The 22,683-nt window shown below is 36.7% G+C and overlaps 1 protein-coding gene across 50 annotated transcripts in view; it reads left to right on the forward strand.

Annotated features, from left to right (window-relative positions):
• MAP2 (microtubule associated protein 2) overlaps positions 1 to 22,683 on the forward strand; it is a 306,355-nt gene that overhangs the window by 241,695 nt on the left and 41,977 nt on the right. For 21 of the 50 annotated variants that reach the window (XM_021075011.1, XM_021075013.1, XM_021074995.1 and 18 more), the window contains 2 exons: positions 9,332 to 9,445; positions 12,112 to 12,189. In XM_021075011.1, coding sequence (XP_020930670.1) covers positions 9,332 to 9,445; positions 12,112 to 12,189 — 192 coding nt within the window. Of the gene's footprint in view, positions 1 to 9,331; positions 9,446 to 12,111; positions 12,190 to 21,762; positions 22,009 to 22,683 lie in introns of all 50 variants that reach the window. The other 29 variants (XM_021075002.1, XM_021074986.1, XM_021074989.1 and 26 more) reach the window with 5 other exon arrangements.

Below are 22,683 nucleotides of genomic sequence, written 5' to 3' on the forward strand. Positions count from 1 at the left end.
CCTGTAATCATGCACTGTACTCCAGATCCTAGCTCAACCCACTGCAAATGCATTTCAGAAGAGGACCATATGAGTGACTGTGGATAGATCAGCTCAAATTTGTGGCCATTATTAGAGAAATCTTAAAAAACAATAACAAAACATGTCCTTCAATGAGATTCCCTCTCTTTCAAGCATAATTTAAATGTAAGAACACCTTGTCTTTCACACATTTGTAGCTCCCATGATGACTAAGCATAGTTCCATTGTCTCCAGTGAACGTGATATAAATTCTCTTAAATTTAATTACCCATCGGAACCAAACTTTGTGCAGTCAGGATTCCGTATCTTAATTGCATTTACTTCCATAGACAAACTTTACTGTAAAGACATTTTTCCCTATAGATTTAATTTATCTTTGTTTTAATCAGTAAATCTTTAGGAGAAATCTTTGAAGGAAAGAGAGATCTACAGCTGTAGTGTTGGCTGGAGTGACCCTTTGAGATCAGTGGGAGTCTGGCTAGGGAGAAATATGCCCCCATTGTCCTCTTTAATTAGCTAGGGTGCCAGAGAAGCAAACAGAACAGTAATAGCAACAACAAAAACAACCAATTTGCTCTTTTGATTTCCTTCATCACCAGTTGATTACAGGACATAGCTTCAGAGAGACCATTTACTCTCCAAATTAAGCAAAAAGTAGAAGCAAGGAACTTTCCTTCTTTCCCTGTTTTTATGAATTTATCCAGGGTGTTTGTTTAGCAGAGCACTTCGAACACAGTGCTTTCCTTGTTGACTAGTTTCCAGCAGCAGCAGCAGCAGCAGCAGCAATTAGCATCCATCTCCTAGGCAACCATTCTGTACCCTACTGAGAAAAAGCTTTTCTTGTCAGGAGCATTCTGTCCAGAGTTGTTTTGTTTTCCTGCTTTCACAAGTGTATGGTAGGCTTACTTGTCATTTCTTTTAACACAGCACTGTTATGCTTGTTATTCTTAAAAGCAAAAACACTTACTGGCTTTTAAATTCCATATGGTTGAATATATTGTCAACATCTCTGACTTCTTTCTAAAACAACCTGAAAAAAAAAATCAACAGTTATGTTCACAGGCATATGCCAACTTGCTTGGATTTTTTGTTCACAGTCTAGTTGGTGAGGCTTTGCATGTTCAAGTAATCACAGCTGGTTCTGATGAAAATCCAAAAGGTACACATTAAAAATCAAACTTCTGTGTGTACCAACAATGTCATATGTTGCTCAGAACCAAGTTGGAATTGTCAGAGCCACTGAGAAAGTTTCAACCCCATTGTTTTTCCTTTAAATCTACCAAGCAATATTGATAGATTTACATTAAAAAAAAATAACCAAACCACAAATATATGCTAAAGACAGGGCCTCAGACTGGCAGCAAAATTTGACATCACAAAATAATGTGACCAGAAGAGCATAGCAGTGGTGTAGCATGAGTTTGATCTAGCTATAATGCTAAATAGCATGGTACAAGGGTAGAGTAAAGTTTACTTTATATTTTAGTTTAAATAAGAAGTGGCAAGAGTCTGATACGTTGTCTGTTAGGTAATGACCCAAAATTCAAGCAAGAAGATTCTCACTGAGAAAAATGACAGAATCGTCCCAATGTATGACAAAAACTCTCATCTTTACCTACATTTTGTCAAATGATGATAGTAGACTCAATGATAAGACGGTAGTGATTAAAACAGTAATATGTAATTTAAATAAGCATGTGATATATTTTATATATACATGTTATTTTTAAATTTAATCAGGCATAACATACCAAAAGATGAATACCATTTCTAGTCACCTTTACAAATGGGGAAACTGAAGGTTAGAGATATTATCACTTACTTGCAGCTAGTAAGAGATAAAGAGAGGATTTGATTCCAGATTTTCTGACACCAGAATCCAAAATATAAAATACTGGTGCTACACTGATGTAAATCAAAGTGATATCCAAATGGAACAGTAAATAGCCTTCATCCATTATTTTACCAGTTTTCTAACCTTGAAAATGTACTACTGTGTGGATTAAATAAAACTGGTAGGAAATACAAGTGCCTAGTCTAACAACTTGCTTAATCATCTTGCATTGCAGTGTGATATTTATGCTTTATTTAGAAGAATGTACATAATTTGGCATGGTATTTTGGGGGCGTTTCTGTAGATGAGAACACGTCTCAAATAGTTTCTCATATCCATTTACTCCTATTGGTGGGATACGTTTCCATCAACATATTTATCCAATAACAAGAAAAAGCATTCTTTCTTTCCAGAGTTCAATTCAATCTACCGAGGACTGCTTTGATCCTCTTATTAATACTGATCCTGTCTCTGCTGTCCAGAATATGTTTACAAGACAGACTTCTCTTTTTACCTTTTGATGTTTATCTACATAGTGATGATGTGATATCACCTGTTGCTCTTTTTCCTGGGCTATATCCTTAATTTTATATCAGCCTATGAGCAATAACATTATTTAGAGGTTACAAGATGAATTTGTTTTAAAGAAGTCACCTTTAATATTTCCATCCCAACTGATGTACAGGCAGATCCTTTATTAGATAAGTTCCAAGTTATCACTCATTTTGCTTAAGGAGGACATGACTTTACAGGCACATCAGAGTTATTTTTGTATTCCTTATAGAAATTATCTCATTACTATAATAACACTGCTGATAAAATAATACCAAGTTCATATTCAAATACTGGTTATAAGTTCTTCACTGAAATTCGAAATCCTTGACATTAACCAGAGAGAATAAAATATATATTACATGAGCTCCTTAACTAAGATTGTTTAACTTAGACTAAAAATGTCTACTTCCAGAAAATTTCTAGGTGTTCAAAAGCAATGAGCCTTTTAGAATTTCAGATTACAGCAAGAAGTGTCATATTTTCAGCTATGAAGATCAATGTTGTTACCTTTTAATTAAATACAATGAATAGTATTTTTTCAATTTACACGTAATCTATATTCATCTTTAATCTCTGAGTAACTGCACCCTATTCAAAATTTTATACATATAATATATGGAAGAAAAGAACAACAAAAAAATTAGGCTAGAAAGTAGCAAGGGGAATATGGAGGTAGAATAAATAATCAATGAAAAATTAAAATTCGGAGTTCCCGTCGTGGCACAGTGGTTAACGAACCCGACTAGGACCTGTGAGGTTGCGGGTTCCATCCCCAGCCTTGCTCAGTGGGTGAAGGATCCGGTGTTGCCGTGAGCTGTGGTGTAGGTCGCAGACGCGGCTCGGATCCCTCGCTGCTGTGGCTCTAGCGTAGGCCAATGGCTACAGCTCCGATTCAACCCCTAGCCTGCAAACCTCTATATGCCAAGGGAAGCGGCCCTAGAAAAGGAAAAAAGACAAACAAACAAACAAAAATTCAGTCTAATCTCTAATCTCAAAAAAGAGCATTTCATGTTGCGAATTATCCTCAGCAATATATAGGGGCTCTCATGTCTTTAAGAACCCTGTCTAGAAGACAGTCCTATATTGAGACTTACTGGCTGGAATATAGAGCAGATGGACCTACACAGCTAGGGAAGTGGGAATGAGGCTAGAGAATAAATAACAGCATCATTCTAGCTTTGTCTAGAAAAAAAGCAAAACAAACCCACTGCCCTTGGCCATCAACATAGATGATCGCAGATTAACCATATTCTCCAGTAGTCATCATAATGATAGCCTAGTTGGGCTGGGTCCTGTTGCTCTTTCTTAAAGTAGAAATGTTAAAGTAGAAGACTCAAAACAATATATGACTAGGAAAAAATAAAAACACCTTGGTGAAGAACTAGTGGGAGGTCTTCTTTTTATCTGAGTCCTTGATGTGCAAGGCCTATTACGTTTTTATGTAACTGAGTCCCCACAACAACCTGTAAGATAGGCACTATTATTATTTCCATCTTTTGGCTGAGGAGTTGAAACTCAGTGAGTTTGAGTAAATTTCCTAAGATGAAATAACTAGAAAGTAGCAATGCTGGAGTTTATACCCACATTTCTCTAAACAAAAGTCCATGTGACGTCCTCTAATGTACACCATAAAAGACAGTAATCCCTAGATAGAAAAACAGGCTGGATGAATAGATAAATGGAGGCATTCAATAAATACTCATAGAGCGAATAAAGAAAGTATATGTATATATAATTAACTATATAATTATAATTATGTTATATACGTATATACATACAAGAATATAATCACACACACATCATAACTCTTATGTTGTCATTTCATAGGTCTGATTCTGTGACTGTCTTCCTTTGTCTTCTGTACATGTTTACCATGATTACCATTAATCCTCCCTGAACTTTGCCTGAACCCTGAGTGAATTTGCTCCTGTTTTAGGACCCAGGCTATAAGGGTGAGATTTACGCAGGAGAGCTAAGAATTAGTCCTCCCGTGGGAAAAGGCCATCCTCCGTGGACCAACTGAAGTTGACTGGACCAATTGAAACCCCCAGAACAATTATATCCTTTTGTTTTCCTAAATTCACAGTAAAATTAAAGTTAGAAAATATATTATTTCCTATTTTTAAAGTTTTAACAATGTCATTTTTCTCCCAAAATGGAAGACAGCGTGTCATGAACTTGGTTCCCACACAGCCTATTCGATTATTCTATAAGGTGTATTTCTTATAATCTGTTACATTCTTTTGAGGGAAGAAAACAGATCACTTCTCCCAAGATTGGGCTAAATTATTTTTTTTACTAATTTTAATTTAATAATACAAATATAAAATCAGTGTATTCAACTATGAAACACATTTATAAGTTAATCGTCTCTGAAAGAACAAAACCAAAAAAATTCATATGCCCTACTACTTCACATCTAAATTTAAAAATATTGTTTTGCTAAGACTAAATTATCATGCACAAGATATGTGGTGCCAGCTGATGCAGTGCCTTTTATATAGGTTGGCTATGTCTATACTGACTGGAGACAAGTAATGGTTCAATTTTCCCATTATTTGTCTCTGTTCAAAATATTTTGAAAGTCTGTACAGTCCATAACGGTGTCATTTGGCCTCCACCTTGTGTGAAGGCATCCTTTACTATATTCGGTTCACCTCTGTTCTCATTAGCCAACAACATATAAACTAATTCTCCATGGTTTCAAAATTATTCTAAATATAATCCTAAACAGAAAGACTTAAATAGTGTAGGATAGCTCAGTTGTAAGTTATTCATATAAATCAGTAGATTTGTATTATTTTTTATTAGATTATTTTCCTAATTTAAGCAAATTTAATTTATGTTAAACTACTCTCAGATCCGAGAAAACTCATCCATAGATACAGAAGAATCTGGGACGTGCATTTAAGAAATACTATTCTAAAATGGCATCAAAATCTTAAGAATATAGTATATGATATAAATTGTGGGTTAAGTTAGTAAATATAGTAATAAGCATGGGTTATTTCTGAATTTCTATAAATGTCATGGATAAGTCTGTCTTGTTAATATTTCATCCTTTCAACCAATTGTGTTAAGCATCCAATCTGGGACAATCAATGAGAGAAGCTTCAAGGATTTCAGCAATGACAGAGAAAAGGCCCTTGATTTGGAAAACTTTACATAGTAGGGGAGATAAGGCTTGTGTACCAACACAGTTCCATTCAAGGTATATTTACGAAGTGCTCTAGGGAGATACTAAATTTGGCATATGTGCCAACAGGGAGATGCAGGAATGACCCAGAGGGCATGTGGGTTCTATTTATGTCACAATTTCTGCAATGCTCGCTCTACCTCTCTATTATATCCAGTTTTCCATAAAACACCTGGATGCTAAAAGTGCTAAAAAAAAAAACACTCTAGTGAGTTCATTGAAAATTAATATATGCAAGTGGCAATTTGCACAACCTAAAACCTTTTTGTAATATTATTAAGCAATGTTGACATCTAAGAGCCCTTTCTGCAGTATTTTTTCCCATTGAAAATATCATGTTGGGATACCACCCTTTCCGAGATTGTTCAGAACCCTACCCAGCACCCTGGCTTCATGAAAACTTGTAGCCCTTCCCCCTCCTCTGCCCTCCCCACTGAATAGCATAGCAATTAGTATTCCTGTTTACAATGCCTTAGTGATTGTTCTTGTTATTTATTTACCTGGAATAACTATAAAAACTTCTGCTCAAACACTAAAATGGAAGAAAAATGCTAATAAAATAGTACTGTCTCTTAGAAATAAAATAGCCATCTTTTTGAGGTAAATTATCTATTATAGATAATCTATAAAATATGTAGGTAAATAGGTAGGGAGATAGATAAATAGACAGATAATTATTGCTCCATTGTGGTCAATCACTTGTTTCATAGTCTCAAAATACAATCCAGAAGAACACTAGTGTAGGTTAGATTAGTAGACAAGCACTCCAGAGAGTATGTTTCCTTGGTTCATACCTTTAAAAGAGTTCATCTATTTCCATTAGCCATTCACATATGACTGCTAGAGAATTTTCTGGGTATTTTTCTATTATTCCTTCTATTGTTCTTCTGCTTCGGAGAAAGATCGTAATAGTTAGGAGACCTGGGTTCTAATCTCAGTCTGCCTCCATCAGCTGTGTGAATTTGAGAGCAAATCCCATAAGAACACCCAACCTTTGTTTCTTCATCTATAAAATGAGAGGATGTAGGCAAATTCTTCTCTGAAAGCTCTTTTAGCTCTAAAATTGTGTGAAGCCATGAATTAAATTGTATAGGATAAAGCATGCTTATAAGGATGAATTATATCATTACTCTTTGATATTGTAATTTTCCATACATGTTTTGCAATTTGAAAAAAGATCCTACTTTGTTTAAATTAAGGATGCAAAATGTATTGTCTAAAGAAATGCTTTATGTTGGAAGTTGCCGTCGTGGCGCAGCAGAAACGAATCCGGCTAGAAACCATGAGGTTGCAGATTCGATCCCTGGCCTCCCTCGGTGGGTTAAGGATCTGGCATTGCAGTGAGCTGTGGTGAAGGTCGCAGATATTGCTCGGATCCCGCGTTGCTGTGGCTGTGGTGTAGGCCAGCAGCAACAGCTCTGATTAGACCCCTAGCCTGGGAACCTCCATATGCCTTGGGTGCGGCCCTAAAAAGAAAAAGACAAAAGACAAAAAAAAAAAAAAAAAAAAAAAAAAAAAAAAAAAAAAAAAAAAAAAAAAGTGCTTTAGGAAAAGGACTTGGTATTTATTATAAATATGTAAAATGAGTTTGCTGGAGCCTTGCTTAGAAATTAAAGCTTGTTCAGAAATAATTTTTAGTAGCCTATCAGTACCTACTCTTTGGATATTTGAAGTTTGAATTAGAACTCCAGCCTCTTAAAATTATACTTCAAACATAAAAGAAATATTAAATCACATTTAGTTTAGTTTTAGTATCTAGGGCATTTTATAATATCTTAATTATTTGAAAATTGGTATTATAAGTATGCTATTTATAAGATTTTTCTGGTCTAATCCTATTAGTTCTCTGTTTCCTCATCTGAAAGATGGGAGTAATAACAGTAAATAAAGCAATGGAATGATGTGGGCAAGCACCTCAACAAAGGGTTTGGCACATCATGAGCATATAGTATTTTAAAAATACTGCATCTCCTGCATTTACTGCTACTGGCTCTAAATAAGAGTGTTTATAGTACATTCCTTAAGACTATAGACATAGGTTATAGTGTCAAGTGGCTATTTTAAAAATTGGGGCATTAAACATATAAAGGCAAATATATTCAATCTGGGAATCCAGCTTTTAAAGTTCAGATAAATTTGGTCCAAGTGAATTGCTTACCCAAAAGCCTACGTGTTAAGCACTGTAGTCTTTACCATCCTGGATGGAGGGAGGAAGCCTTTCCAGTGGAGGCTGTGTCTAAATGAACCAGCCAGGTAAAAAACAGGCAAATGTCCCCAGCCTACTTGTGATGTCCCTGTGCTTGTGCAAATTCCAATAATAAACCGTCATTTTAATGAAATCTTTATTCTAAAATTTTTTCTTTTTTTTTTTTTTTAAGGCCACACCTGGGCATATGGAAGTTCCTAGGCTAGGGGTGGAATCAGAGCTGCAGCTGCCAGCCTATGCCACAGCCACAGAAACTTAGGATTGCAACCTCATCTTCAACTTACGTCACAGCTCACAGCAACCCCAGATCCTTAACCCACTGAGCAAGGCCAGGAATGAAATCCAAATCCTCATGGATTGGAGCCGGGCTCATTACTGCTGAGCCATAACGGGAACTCTTTTATTCTAAAATCTTGATTAAAATTATAAGAACAAATCCCACCCATTCCTTTATCCAGTGTGGCTTATTTCTCTTAGGGCTGTAAAGTAGATTTATTGCCTAGAATGGTAGATGTCTTTATATAAAGATGATGAAAAGTTAAATTCTATAGAATTCATTTCTAATTTAGAAAATATTTTTAATCTCCAAGGTTTCTTTCCTTTTTGGTTGATAATATGTGGAACATAATTTCCTGAATTTTTTATGACCAGGTTGTATAAAGTTAGCACTGATATGATTAAGTAGATGCCATTTCAGGTCAAAAACCATTTGTCAGGCATTCTCACAGACTTATCATTTTAGTAATGAACCTCCCTCCCACTCTGTGTTTTTGTTGTTGTTGTTGTTGTTGTTGTTTTAATGAAACTGTTGCCCTGACTATGTTGAATATTATATGACCTTAAAGATCGTTAAAACATCCACTATCTGGAAAAGTTGTAGCTCTTTAGAAAGAGATAATCTGTTATATCATTTCCCTGTGTTTCACTCAGATTTTAACTTCCCAGGTTTTTCTTAAGCTCTCTTGTTCAAACTGATCCCAAATAGTGCTGTTTAGTCATACATTCACATTTTGAAGCATCTTCTTTCAGTTATAAAATCATGGTATTTCTGCAAATCAGCATAGAAGCCTATTTTAAGGTTGTCTATAAAACTATAAGAAAACTATAAAGCAGTTTTTTTAAGTTAAATCTAAACTGCATCCTCTCTTCTCTTTGCATTTGTTTCCCTAGGTACAAAATACTGCATTGTTACTATTTGTATGTAAACATTTTTAAAATATAAACTGCTATACAAGTTAATTATTTTTCTTTTGTTCTATGTTCCTTTTGCTTAGCTCCCACAATCCTAGAATAACAATTCTTTTTATTTTCTCTCTCTCTGTCTCTGTCTCTCTCTCTCTCTCTCTTTTTTTTTTAATCTGTGTATGTGTAATTTATCTGCAACTTAAAATCTCTTGCACTCTTTCAGGGGAAAGACAGTGAAAATCTAACCGACTATGTTGTTTGAGTATTTTTTCCTTTTTGCTACCTGTTTCGGATGGCTCATCATTTTGTTTCCTTTTGTTACTATTTATTACAGAGGAGGTGTCTGCAAGGATAGTTCAAGTAGTCACCGCGGAGGCTGTAGCAGTCCTGAAAGGTGAACAGGAGAAAGAAGCTCAGCATAAAGACCAACCTGCAGCTCTGCCTTTAGGTAAATGCGAAAGAGCCTCGGGTCAGGGTCTGTGGCTGCTGTGCCCTGACCACAGGATCAAGTCTTTATGTTCAAAGATAGGCCATATCTCTTGCTTCATCCCTATTTGTGACATTCATCAAACACCTCTGTTGGGGTGGGATGGGACCTATTTTCACCTTTCTCAACAGGCTCATTGTGGTACTGTGGTCATCTTTAGGACAAGAAACTTATAATTAGACTTTGCTCTAAAATTGCCCTTGAATTTTCATTTCCAGACCACTAAGAATAGTTATTATAAAAATGAAGCCAGTGCATTTTGATATCATGGCCCCCACTCATAAGGAAAATGTTCCAGTGCTTTAATTAGAGATAATTGTTTCCCTTGATGTGCTTTGATTAATGACTATCTGTACTAGAGTGTCTTCTAGTCTCTCTGAACACCTTCACAAAACCTGTAGCCAAAGATTGTTAGAATCATCAGCATTGTTGTATCCCATCTATGGTACTGGTCTTTGCTTGATTCATTTAAGGGCAATGAGATAGCATTTGCCCTCTCCTCCACCACATGTCAAATGCCCTGAAGGGCCAAACAGGTCGTGTAATGGTGCTCACCAGGGAAAGCATCCTCAGCCAAAGACTTGCTGCCCCTACTCTCGATAGAGCCATCAATCAATAGATATATAGAAAGATAGGTCGCTAGATGCTGAAGGAGATGTGTACACATGCAGAAACACACAAAAAAGGAGACCCTCTTAGATTCAACATTTATGTTTATTTCATAGATAGATATAACTAACTCATAGAAAGTTATGGTTTTTAAAGCCTAAAAATAATACATATCTCTTTTTCTCTCTTACAGTCTAATATATCCTTAAATTTGATTTTCCAATTAGCACTCCATTGTCTTAAAAAATTAAACAATAAAAATGTCTCTTCTCCCAGAAAGATAATTAAAAATACTTCCATTATAGTCAGTGTATGTTCTTTGATTATTGAGGTTTATTTTCCTCCTAAAACAGAGAGGGAAAAACTTATCTAAAGCATTAACCTTCTTTCAGTAGTTTAATTCTTTTCTTTGAAATAAAAGAAAGCCCCTTTGCTTTTAAATTTGTTTTTATCTTTTATACAATTTTTATTTTTATTTTATTTTTATTTTTTTTATTTTTTTGTCTTTTTGCTATTTCTTTGGGCTGCTCCTGCGGCATATGGAGGTTCCCAGGCTAGGGGTCGAATCGGAGCTGTAGCCACTGGCCTACGACAGAGCCACAGCAACGCGGGATCCGAGCCACGTCTGCGACCTACACCACAGCTCACGGCAATGCCGGATTGTTAACCCACTGAGCAAGGGCAGGGACCGAACCCTCAACCTCATGGTTCCTAGTCGGATTCGTTAACCACTGCGCCACAACGGGAACTCCCTATACAATTTTTAAAGGCTGCTTTCCATTTATCATCATTACAAAGTATTTGGCATATTCCCTGTGTTGTACAATACTTGAAGGTTCTTACAACCAATAGTTTGTACCTCTCACAGCCCAACCCCTTCCCCACCAGTAACCACTAGTTTGTTCTGTATATCTGTGAGCCTGCTTCTTTTTTGTTATATTCACTAGTTTGTTGTATTTTTTAGATTCAAAATATGGGTTATATTGTATAGTATTTGTATTTCTCTGACTTCACTTTTAGCATAATGCCCTCCAAGTCCATCCATATTGCTGCAAATGGCAACTTTTCTTTCTTTTTAAAAAGGAAATGCTCCCTTTTTAAAAAAAAAAAAAAATTGAAACTTTAAAATATACCTTAGAAGCCCACAGGGCAAAGGACCTAAAAAATTGCCTCTCACACTAAAGCTGCCTCTACTAAGTGCTGTATGAAACTGAAATCCACGTGATCTTTAAGATAGATTTTACCACTGGCCCTGACTGGTAAATTTTTCTTTTTGAAAATCTCTTACCTTCATATGAGTGGTCACAAAGAAAGTAAGTGTCTTGAAGAGGCAAACTTGGAGTTAAGTGTGAATGAATTCCATCTTTTAGCACCTTTCTCTTTGGTCCTTCTTTTGTTTAGTGTCAAGAGCAGACTGTTTCTCAGCTCCCACTAGTACATGTTTCTATCTGAAGGTTGCCTCAGGCTGTGACAGCTTCTTTTTCTTTTCTGAATGTACATACGGAAGATGGGTTTCGACGTTATACTCAGTAGACAAAATGTTGTTTAAAACATACAGTTTTAAAACATGCATTGCCAAAAATAACTGTGATTAGTTTCCAGATCAAGAAGGGCAACCAAAGAGAGACTCTAATATTTTTCAGCCAGTCAAGCCAAATCCAAAGTAAAATGCTTGCCTGTGTGAATACTAGTAGATTAGAACCAGAATGAAATATTTTATTAATTGAACAAACAGACACAAATGAATGGGACTAATGATAGGCTTTTAGCAGCCATCTCTAATCCATTTTTATGGAGAAGACAAAATGATTTTTTTTAATATTAAATGCTCTTTTTTTTTTTAGGTTTCCAAAAATATGTGAATCAGGTAATGGGACCAAAAATAAGTGCATCTGACTTTGCGTCTTTCCCTGAATTTCATAAAGAATCATTTTCACGGATGGCAGAACTGCCTACACATCTACTGGCCTAATAGGATTAATTGTTGTGTCTCGTTTTTTCCATTGTTTTATCTTTAGCAGCTGAAGAGACAGCTAACCTGCCTCCTTCTCCACCCCCATCACCAGCCTCGGAACAGACGGTCCCAGTGGAGGAAGGTAAGTTCTGTTGGACTCTTTGAGGTTTGTCTTCTAATAAGGGTAAATAAACCTCAGTCTTTAAGCACTACGCTTGAGTATGGATCCACATGTGACCCAGCTTGGGAGCTGTCTGTATAAAATAGTCAAGAAGAACAAAGACTTTAGTTAAATGCATAATCATTTATCTATGCCGTATCAAAAGTAGACAAATACAGAGTTCCCGTCATGGCTCAGTGGAAACGAACCTGATTAGCATCCATGAGGACACGGGTTTGATCCCTGGCCTCACTCAGTGGGTTAAGGATCCAGCATTGCCATGAGCTGTTGTGTAGGTCGCAGACATGGCTCTGACGCTGTGTTGCTGTGGCTCTGGCGTAGGCGGGCAGCTACAGCTCCGATTCGACCCCTAGCCTCCTGGGAACCTCCATATGCCTCGGGTGTGGCCCTAAAAAGACAAAAAAAAAAATAAAAAAGGGAAAAATCTGCTTGGTAAGGGAAGAGACAACTCTGTTTAAATTTAAATAACTACAGAGAACCAGTTTACTTAGTGTAGAATGTTTTGACAGAGAAGATACAATTTAATTTTATAAGTGACTGAACAAAAATAAATTTATTGATGAAATCCACACTTTTTTATGGAAGGGTTGGCAGGGAACTGTCTCTGTTTTGCTCACTATTGTATTGCCAAAGGCTTCCCCAGGGTCTGGCCCGTAACAAACTCTCAATAAATATTAATGAATAATGAAGAAGTCAGTGAATGAATCTGATATTGAGAGTAGTGAACTGGAAACAGATCATGGCTTCTTTCCTGCTGAGACCTCTTATTGTCCATGAATCTATTTATGCATTTACTCAACATGGAATGTCATGTCAGCTTTTCAGTTCTCATTGATAAAACAGAGAGATGCCTTTGAAGAATATTCATTTAGAATTGAAATGAAAGGCACCATTTGAAAGCAAACTATTATTGGTTCTCTGACTTAGATCAGTTAACTTCCGTCTGTTGTTTGAGAGTTACGGGAGAAGACAGAGGAAAGCTACAGCTCCTTTGTTTCAATATAATTTAGGTTTCATATACTTAAATTAGAATTTTGATTCTTCTCCATTTTATTCATTTATTACTTTACTTATTTTTTTTCCTTTTGTTGTCCCTTTCAGAGATCATTTTGTGTTGAAAATTGAATAACATCACAAAGGACTCACTATCTCTTTATAATCTGTAATTAGATTTAACTTTTGAATCCCTAACTAGAGATTATTCTAAGTTACTAAACTATAAACTGTCAATAAACATACTTTGTTTTTGCCACGGATTTATAAACATAAAGCTCTTTTTAGCAAGGCCTTCCTTTCTTAAATTGAGACTCTTTTCTAATTTTACTGACTAAATGATGTTAAATTACTGACTGAAATGATGTTAAATTAAGTTACTCTAAGAAATAAAAGAAAATTTAGGGACTAAAATCAGTGCATATAATTAGCGTCATTATAGCCACTGATTATTAGTTAATTTTCTGAAAATGCGATTTGACCTTTTAATTCATAAAAAGATCCTTTTTGGCCTTATGTCCATCTGTTCATGCAGTACACATCTATGGAGCACCCATCATGTTCCCTGAAGTCTTCAAATTCTGGGTATACACTAGTGAACAAAACAGCCCTGATCCCTGCTTGTAAGAAGCACACAATCTGATGAACAGAAATCCAAAAATAAGCTTAGCACTAGGAAGAAAAAGAACAAGTTGCTTTAAGAGAGAAGAAAAGTCTTATTTTATTGGATGATGAACGAACAATCTGGGAGCTAATCTTAGAAGCCTAAAGAAGTGTTGGCCAAGCAAAGGTGGAGGCAAGGGGTGTTTGGGCAGAAAGATCAGGGTGTGCAAGAGTGCTCAGGTGGGCAAGAACATGAAGTGTTCCAGGAGTCCCAGGGCTAGCACGTAAGAAAGGGGTAGGGCAGTGAAGGAGGTTGTGAGCCGTGGCTATCTTGGTTCAGGGACCAGGATTTGACTTTGAAGGCAGTAGAAAGCTGTACTTCCCTCAGGTCATTGAACATATTTCTGAACCCCCCACTTACAGCCTTTCCAGTGTCTGAGGATCCTCTTAACCCAGAGAGGGGTATGATGTGGATCCACAGTCAACCAGGGGACAGTAATTTATTTTTCTTACTCTCCTGGTGGAGTTGGAGCCTAAAGGACAGTAAGGTCCTCCCATCCAACTATGGATTCATCCGGTCTGTTTCTGGAGAGCAGTACAATGGGTATAATGAAAATACAAATAAAATATAGAATTGCTTTCACACTTTGGTAACTTGGGTGTCACTTTCCAGAGTAACCATCCCCTCACATTTTAGGATTGTTTTCCTCAAGCTATTTCCATATATTTGGGGAAAATGCCAGCTGACTTCCCACTGAAAGTAATTTGAGGATATTTTACTCTTAACATTTTTCAAGCCAAACATGTCTCTTTATTGAATTTTCATTTTTTTCAAAAGAAAGCATTAACCCATACAAAGGTTTAATGATTTGTTTTTAAAAGGATAATCGTATTTTTGAGTTATATAGAAAAATTTATGTATTTTACAAACTCCACCTCATTCATTTCAAAGATCATGAAATCATCTCACCTTAAATATTTGAAAAACTTTTGACCTAGGCAATCAAACTAGACCCTCTCTTTTATTTTGAACCACTCTCGAAGTACATATAACAACTTATTTTGTTTTGTTTTATCTGAAAAAAAAATTAGTGGAAAGCCACAAGACAGGATTCGACTTTTCAGTTTTTCAAACCAATCAGTTTGCAAAGATCAAGCCAAAATTCCATTGATATATTGCTCATAGCACATTGGGTAGAAAGAAAACAGGTGGATTTTTCATCTAGGAGATTTTTTTTTTCACCCTCCTCAACACACCCTTAAAGCAACTTTAAAGGCACAGTGAATGCCATAATTCAATGATTTGGAGGATATGCTTCTTTTTATTCATTATCAAACATTTTAAAGGCTGTACTTTCCCGAAGGGGAAGCATGAAAGCTTCCACTAAAAATACTTCAAGATGTTAATTACTGTCATTTATGAATATTCATTTATTATAACTGATAGAGTCTAAATTCCCAGAATAAGTGCTTATTTTAAGAAACAAAGGGATTTTGATGAAAAAATTAAACAAACAGCATACTTAGAAAAGAAACTCAGGTACTGTGAACCAATACTGTAATAGTTATGTTTTCAAATTAATCTCCTCTTTCTTTTTGAACATAATCATTGTCATTTGGACTGAACTGTTAGAACTTGAAAGCCCAAGCAAGAACACTGGAAAAATCTGAAAACAGAACCAGAAATATTTCTGCCCTCTTAGGTTTGGTGCAGAACCCTGGGGTGGTGTGTTCCTGTGTCAGCGATGTGGCCACACCGTAGTTGCTAACCTGAAGCAGTTTCCCCCCATATCATTCTGGGGTCGCAATCAGCCAAATGAGGCATCCTCAATCAAAAGCTTGTAGAGCTTGGAGAATGGCAAGGGCTTAGAGATGGTGGAAAACAATCTAAGCGAGCCAGCTTCCCCAGACTATAGGGCAGAAGCCTGATACCAGGGCAGGCAAAATCACTGAGTCACTGATACCCTAAGAGATTCGGTCTCTCAAAAAAGTGCTCATTTGTACCAAATGGGACTGTCATGCCAAGGCTGAATTTTGTGTGGCAAACTTTGGTCGCCATAAATTTTCAAATGCGTTTTTAGAAGAAAAGGTTTAGATGAAAGTAAATTTGGGAAAATGTGTTTCTCCACTGAAACCAGGTAAGCTTCATTTTGAAAGATTAGCAGTTATGCAAAAGAGCCATGTCAAAGTCCAAGGTTCATAAGGCTACCCTGTCCTTTCACATTCTTCGATGAAATAGACTATTTTGTGGTAAAAGCAGAAACTTCAACAGCAAACATACTCACAGTAACAGGAGACATGCAGTCCTGACCTTAAAGAGCAGAACTGTTAGGAATGCATTTTTTTCATAAAGCCTAGGTTTGATGCATCAAATGAAAGGAAAGGGCAAAGGTACATGACAACTTTGACAGACTGAAGACAGAGGTGCTATCATATATAAAAATGAGCATGAGGCTTGGCACTTCCTCACGTATCTTCCTGTTTAATCCTCCAAGAAACCCACCCAGATAGTTACTATTCACTTGCACCCTTGCTCAGAATGTCATAGCTAGTAAGAGGCTTATCCAGAATTCAAACCCAAATCTAAGTCCCTACCAACAAGGCTTCACTGCATCCCTACAGCTGTATCTTATCTAGGCTCTTACCGTGGGACAATAAAAGCAAAGTGATCTTCTAATGAGAGTCTTTTGGTTACAAGCCACTGGACTGATTTCCCTTTTTTTTTTTTTTTTTTTTTAAACCACTCTCAAGTAAATAATGTGTTTATTTATAATGTATTCGTTTATAATGACTCTGTATCTATAATTCACTCATTTATAATTTATTTATTTATAATCATTATGTATCCCACCTCCATTTGAGTATGAACCCAGACCCCCAGCCATACACAGTTTGGTAGCAAATGATGATCTATTTTCTAGCTCTGCCATTGGAACCTGGTGCACTGTTTGGTCTAGCCAGGCATGATCCTCTAAGCATCACTTCCCTGGCACATCTCCGGGACTTATAATGAAGATGGATGCAGGCTCATAGGTCCTAAGCAGAGATTTGGAGTGCAGCAGCCCATAGTACCCAGAGGGTACTGGGCTTTGCCAGACATTCCTTTTGAAGTTGCCTGGCTAAGGGCCACACATACACTACAGAGAAACTACTTTAGTGGAAAACCCTTCAAGTTTTTTGCTGTTCTCTGATGACTCAAAGTTTTCAGAATAGAAGGTACTGTTTCTTTGAAATGTTACAGATCTAAAGCAAGACTCTGGCCTGTTTTCACATTTTGGCACTTTCAAAAAGAGCAACAAGCAACAAGAAAGAGGATGCCAAAATCTTCAAAAGGTTAAACCGTTCAAGGAGTATTGCCTTAAACAATCAGTCTCAGCCTTAAATTCTTTAGTTTTGTACTGGTAGTCTGCTCCACTCCCCAGAAAATATTGAAAAGTGGAAAGGCAAATATGCCATTTTCACTCATCTGTTGTCTATATAGTCAGTTGAAGGTATTAGACGTTTTAGGAGGGACTTGCATCCATGAGGAGTCTACCAGAGGAAATATGAATGGCCAGGACATGTGACAAGCCCAGGGCTTATGATTCAGCCTGTGTTGTAGGCCAGCTTTCAGCCAGTTGTCTGCTCAGCTGAGAAATCGTGCCGAGTTAAACTAAGAATATCTACTATAATTTTAGGTTTCTTCTAGCCCATGATATAATAAGCATTGTGGCTGAGAGTTCTGAGCACTCATCCAGAAACAATTTCCATGGAACAATCAGTAAATAATGTGTTCAAAAGATTAAAAGTATTCGCTCTTCGAAATGTTATTTTAGTATCCTTATGATTTCAGGTTCATTTCCAGTTGTCAGCACTCATTTGGCTGCAAATAAGTTGTTGCCCTAAAAATATGTTTTCAAATTATTGCTGTAATTCTGTCTACTTACGTTTTGAAAGATGTAAAAATTATACAGATACATGCTACAAATTGTGTTCTCATTGAAAATTACAAATTTTTAAAAGTGTTTTTCTGTGTAAGTAAATAAATAGTGATTAGCAAATTAAGTAACCTGCCATATAGGCCTGAGATGTAGTGTCTGCACCACATCAGCAGCCAAATATTGTTCTTTCCCATCATCCTTAAGGCTCACTGAAATATTCAGGAGTTCAAATGCTAAGCTAACCGACTGACCTACACTTGTGTATCTAAGGAAATAATAATGCAGATTTCTAATCCAAGACACAGGAAAAAGTAGAAATAAGAACAGTTCCTTTAGCAATTCAATGAGAAATAGGCAGTTAGGGCTTTGAGATAAGGAAACAGCAAGAAGCCAGTAGTGCAAGTGAAACTGCATAGAATAAAATCACAATGAATGGGAAGTCAACTCTGTAGAAATTCTCAACTGTATCTGTGAAGCCTTTAGAAGAGACGTAGACCACAAGAAAAAAAGTGTATATTCCTAGGTACTGTCTTAAAACCACGTACATTCACAGTCAGGCAAATGAGAATCAAGGTTCAAAAGGATGCCTAGGAGTTTGCGTCCAAAGAAAAAGCTACACCGACTCTGTTCCCCTTACAGGAAAGAAAAATAATGCATTGTAGATTTTCCTTAACAGGATTGAAATTAAAAATTACTTTCTGGTTGAAGTCATTAACTAAAAATTAAATTAACCAAAATGCTAGCACTGTGAGTCTACTAGATAATTAAGATTGTACTTCAGCAGGCCTCTTCTCCCTCATAGCTGTGCAGGCATTAGGTCCGAATAATTTTCTTCTTTTTTAACTTATAAATGTATTGATAAAAGCATAAGAAAAATGTATGTACTTGAAAGAATTTCTTCTAACAAATGCATTTGTTTTAGAATGCTTCGTTTCTGTTCCAGTGTTTCTGTGGTTATTTTGACTTATTTGAGGGGGATGTAAAGATTAATTTCTATTGTGCAGTGGGAGTGTCAGAGCATTTGATTCCTTTAGATCAGTGGCAAGATTACTTAAGGGATAGTTTAAATTCAGTGGCTACTGAAGCATGAAACATTTGCTATCTCCCATCCTCCATCAGCTTGTTCTTGCTAATTCCCCTCCATCCTGCTGTGCTGCTTCCGTGGCCTTGTGTCCTTGTGCAGGTGTTTGTCTGGTTCGTCTGATCTTGTGTTTGTCTTGTCCAGTTCTCCCTGCAGTTTCTTCCTGTGTATCTGTTTGTAGATGAAGGGGCTGAGGATCAAGTGGGGCCTCTACACAGGTTCCCCAGCCACGAACCTGCCACCAGTGGGGAGAGGCGTAGACTCCTAGCCCCCTCCATCTCAGTATCTGTGCCTGATGATGACCCTTCCAATTCCGATGAGGAGTACTATGAGCATCCTTTGTTCAGCTCACAATGGACCTCTAGTGTGCTCCCCAGTGTCCCAGCGCAGAGTGCAGAGGCCCACTTAGGCCAGGAGAAAGGTGAACCAAGCATGGTCCCCTTTTGCTCCTCCTCCCCAGCCTGCAGCTTTGATCACATGCTTCATACTAAGTGTGCCTTCATATGTGGGGAGGGAGGGGTAAGATCCTGTTTTTTCCATATGAAAGTGAAGTCCCTATATAGCTTATGTCCATCCAGATGCCTCAACAACTTACATATAAGAAGCCTTATTTGAGACATGTGAGTACATCCTTTTTTCTATATCACTGCTTCTGAGAAGGAAGCAAAAAAAAAAAAAAAGGTTCAAATAAAATATGACTTCTTGCTGCCCCTTGCAGATAGATCAGTAGGGAAAAATATATTATTTTATCCAAACCAAAGAAGATGACCCCTAATATAATTTTTCCTCTTAGATACTTAATATTATTACTAGGACCAGACTTGAATAGAATAGACTTCTTTTTAGTGCAATGTTAACATTATAGCTCTTTAAAAGGAAGCAACCTGTTTGGGGTAGAATAAAGGTTATGGAATGAATTTGTTTCTCAAAAATCACTTAATCATCTACCAAAACTATAGAAGTTTCCCCAGGTGCCTAAATCTTGGTTCAAATTGGTAGGAGTGGGCTATAATGAAGGAAAAGCTTGAAAGCTTTTGCCATTCCAGCCTCATGAAAGTGGAGACCCTAGTGTAAGATTGGCTCTGATGAGGATAAAAGAGGTGGCCTCCTTCTAACAAGGAAATTTTTTTTTTTTTTTTTTTTTTTTTTTTGCTTAGTTGATGCTTAAGTGAAGAGTGTATTTTCGTGTGGACAATATTTAATGTAAGGGCATATAGTTTCAAGGCAATGAGGAATTAGCTCATAGCTCACCAAATACATTCATGCTATAAACCCCTTCAAGGGTCCTTTAGCAAAACAAAGAGCACCAATGGCTCAGACACTCTGATGGAGAAACATAATCCATATTGGATATAACTAAGCGAATTTAAAACACTTGAGAAAAATATGTAAAATTTTGAATAAAGAACAGGTGTGGAAATAAACGTGATTTATACAAAATGAGAAAATGGAAAATTAAAAAGCTACATGGGTTTGGAAAACACGTAAATTAAATTGATTAGATTTTATCCAATCAGCTGACATTAGTAAAGCAACTGTATTAAAAGTTTCTGAGCTTTAATCAAAATCTCTAATTCTGTGGCATTATAAAAAGTGCCTTCATATTAAGTCTGAATATTTAAAATGTTGCTGACATAATTCAGTTACAAAAATGAAAGTATCTGAGTGCTAAATGCAAGGAAATAGAAGTAGTACTCTTTTTTTCCCCTCTAAGGGTTTTAATATTTCTCAAAAAATTTCTTTCTTTGCCATCTGTAGTCTTTCTCACAAGGCCATTTAAACAATGTATAATTGTTTCATAGGAATTTCATAAGAGTCATTCACTTGCAGGACTGTAATACAGCTTATATATTTCTGATTTCCTAAGCAATAAAATGGGATTCATTTTACTGGCATTTGAAGTGTAAATGAGAAACAAATGAACATGATAATTCATGGCCTTCATAAATTTGCTTTTTACATTTTAACTGTTAACATTTTTCCATGTAATATACATCTTTGGGGAGGGTAGTTTGGCAATTTTGTTGCCACTCAATTATCTTTCCTTGGTGGTTTTGTTTTGAATTGCAGAAATGAGGCTTTATAGATAATATGCACATTTTCTTTCTTATTCAGTGTCAAAGAGAACTATACAAGAACTATATTATTGATATTTCAGTGGTTTGAATAATATGATGGCAGTTGTGTCCCAGAAGTAGACATTTCTAAGTAGTAGTGAAATTAATTTTACCTGGACCTTGTTTTTCAAAATATTTTACTAACTCTTTGCAAAATTTTACATTCTCCAATCATATGCAATGAAAGTAAAAATAAATGGAGTTTGACTTCTGCCTTAAAAATACTAAATAACTTATATTTTAAAGGGTTTTGATGGATTTCATAATAAAGCTGATAATAAGGTAGTTGATTGGATATTATTTGAGGCCACGCTTTTTATTCCCAAAGACATCTTTAGCGAAGTTTGTATGTCTTAAATAATCAGAAATTCACATGTAGGGGCTTCCTGCATTGGAGAAAACAGCACGTCTAACAAATTTAAAGGTTTGTTTCAGCACATCAGTGCATCTATCTTTTCACAACCATCTGTTATCCGGCAGCACCATCTCTTACTTCCAGCCAAGCTTTCCACATGTGTGCAATTTACTGCCATTTCCACTAAGGGTAATAGAGCAATAAACCCTTTCAGCTCTCAAGTTTTAAAATAAAGAGCCTTTTATTGAGACTTTAAAAGGCATCATTATTAACATATTATACACAATAACTTTCTAAGTAATATATAATGTCCATTGCATTAGGATATTCATTTGCTCATTCAAATGGTAAAAGAGGTTCTCGTGAGGTCAATAGAATAGAGCTGAAAGTGTTCCTTGAGTAATCTTTCTGTTGTTTCATGTGTTGTTCTGTGGTCATGATGTCAACATCTTTTTCATCCCTAAGAAGAAGAAACGCTAGAGAGTCCAATGGCTGAGGAAGAGAAACCTGCCACTCTTCCTGAGAAAGAGTGTGGGGCTGCCAAGGCCTCAGACCAACCCAAGGGCCTCAGTGAGGGCCAAGTGGAGTCTAGTTCGGAGGCCCAAGTAGTTGCTGAAGAGAATGCCCCCGCCGGGGCCGCACAGGAGAAAAGTGTAAAAGAGGTCACCGAGGTGTCTCCAGAAGTAAAAACCCCTTCCTCTGCCGGGGAAGGTGTGTCTTTCTTAGGATTTGCATGTGTTTTGTTGCAAATGGTCTCTTCAGCAGCTTACCAACCTGATGCCTTTCCTATGCCGGTCCATCGCTGGGTCTTCTCGTGATCCCAAGACCGCTGTTTTAGCCTTAATGAGCAGAGAGTGTGCTTGTGCAGGCGCTGTGTGGCAGCTTGGTTTTCCACTGCTGCAGCTGATTCCTGGTTTTACTTTGCCACGATACAATACGCTTTGCCGCCAGGCTGATGATGCTATGTGAGCTTTTTTCCGCCCCCTCTCATCTCAAATGTTTGCCAGTCACATTGCTAATACATGTATATTTTTATTTTTATTTGGGGGGGACAGCAATTCATATGCTTTTCTTTCGAATCGTAGAGTTGGATTTTGGCACATACAGGCTTAAGTGGTGGAATCGTTTTTGTTTGCAACCGCGGTGTGCTCTATTTTTTTGTGCTTCGATGAATACTGGTTTGGTTTCCTTAAAAGCTCTTGCTGATGCTTCTCATATCATTTCGTTTTCATGGCAGCCAACCCTTTTGATCATCACGTCTCTTGAGTTTTCCTTCATCTAACCTTGATTAGAAAGTCCATCAACTATTTCTTTTCTATTATGACAACACAACACACACGTATATAAGGTAATAGTGATCCATACACTTGCTCCAAGAGAGGTGAT

Source organism: Sus scrofa, chromosome 15 (genome assembly GCF_000003025.6).
Source record: "Sus scrofa isolate TJ Tabasco breed Duroc chromosome 15, Sscrofa11.1, whole genome shotgun sequence".
Lineage (NCBI taxonomy): Eukaryota > Metazoa > Chordata > Mammalia > Artiodactyla > Suidae > Sus > Sus scrofa.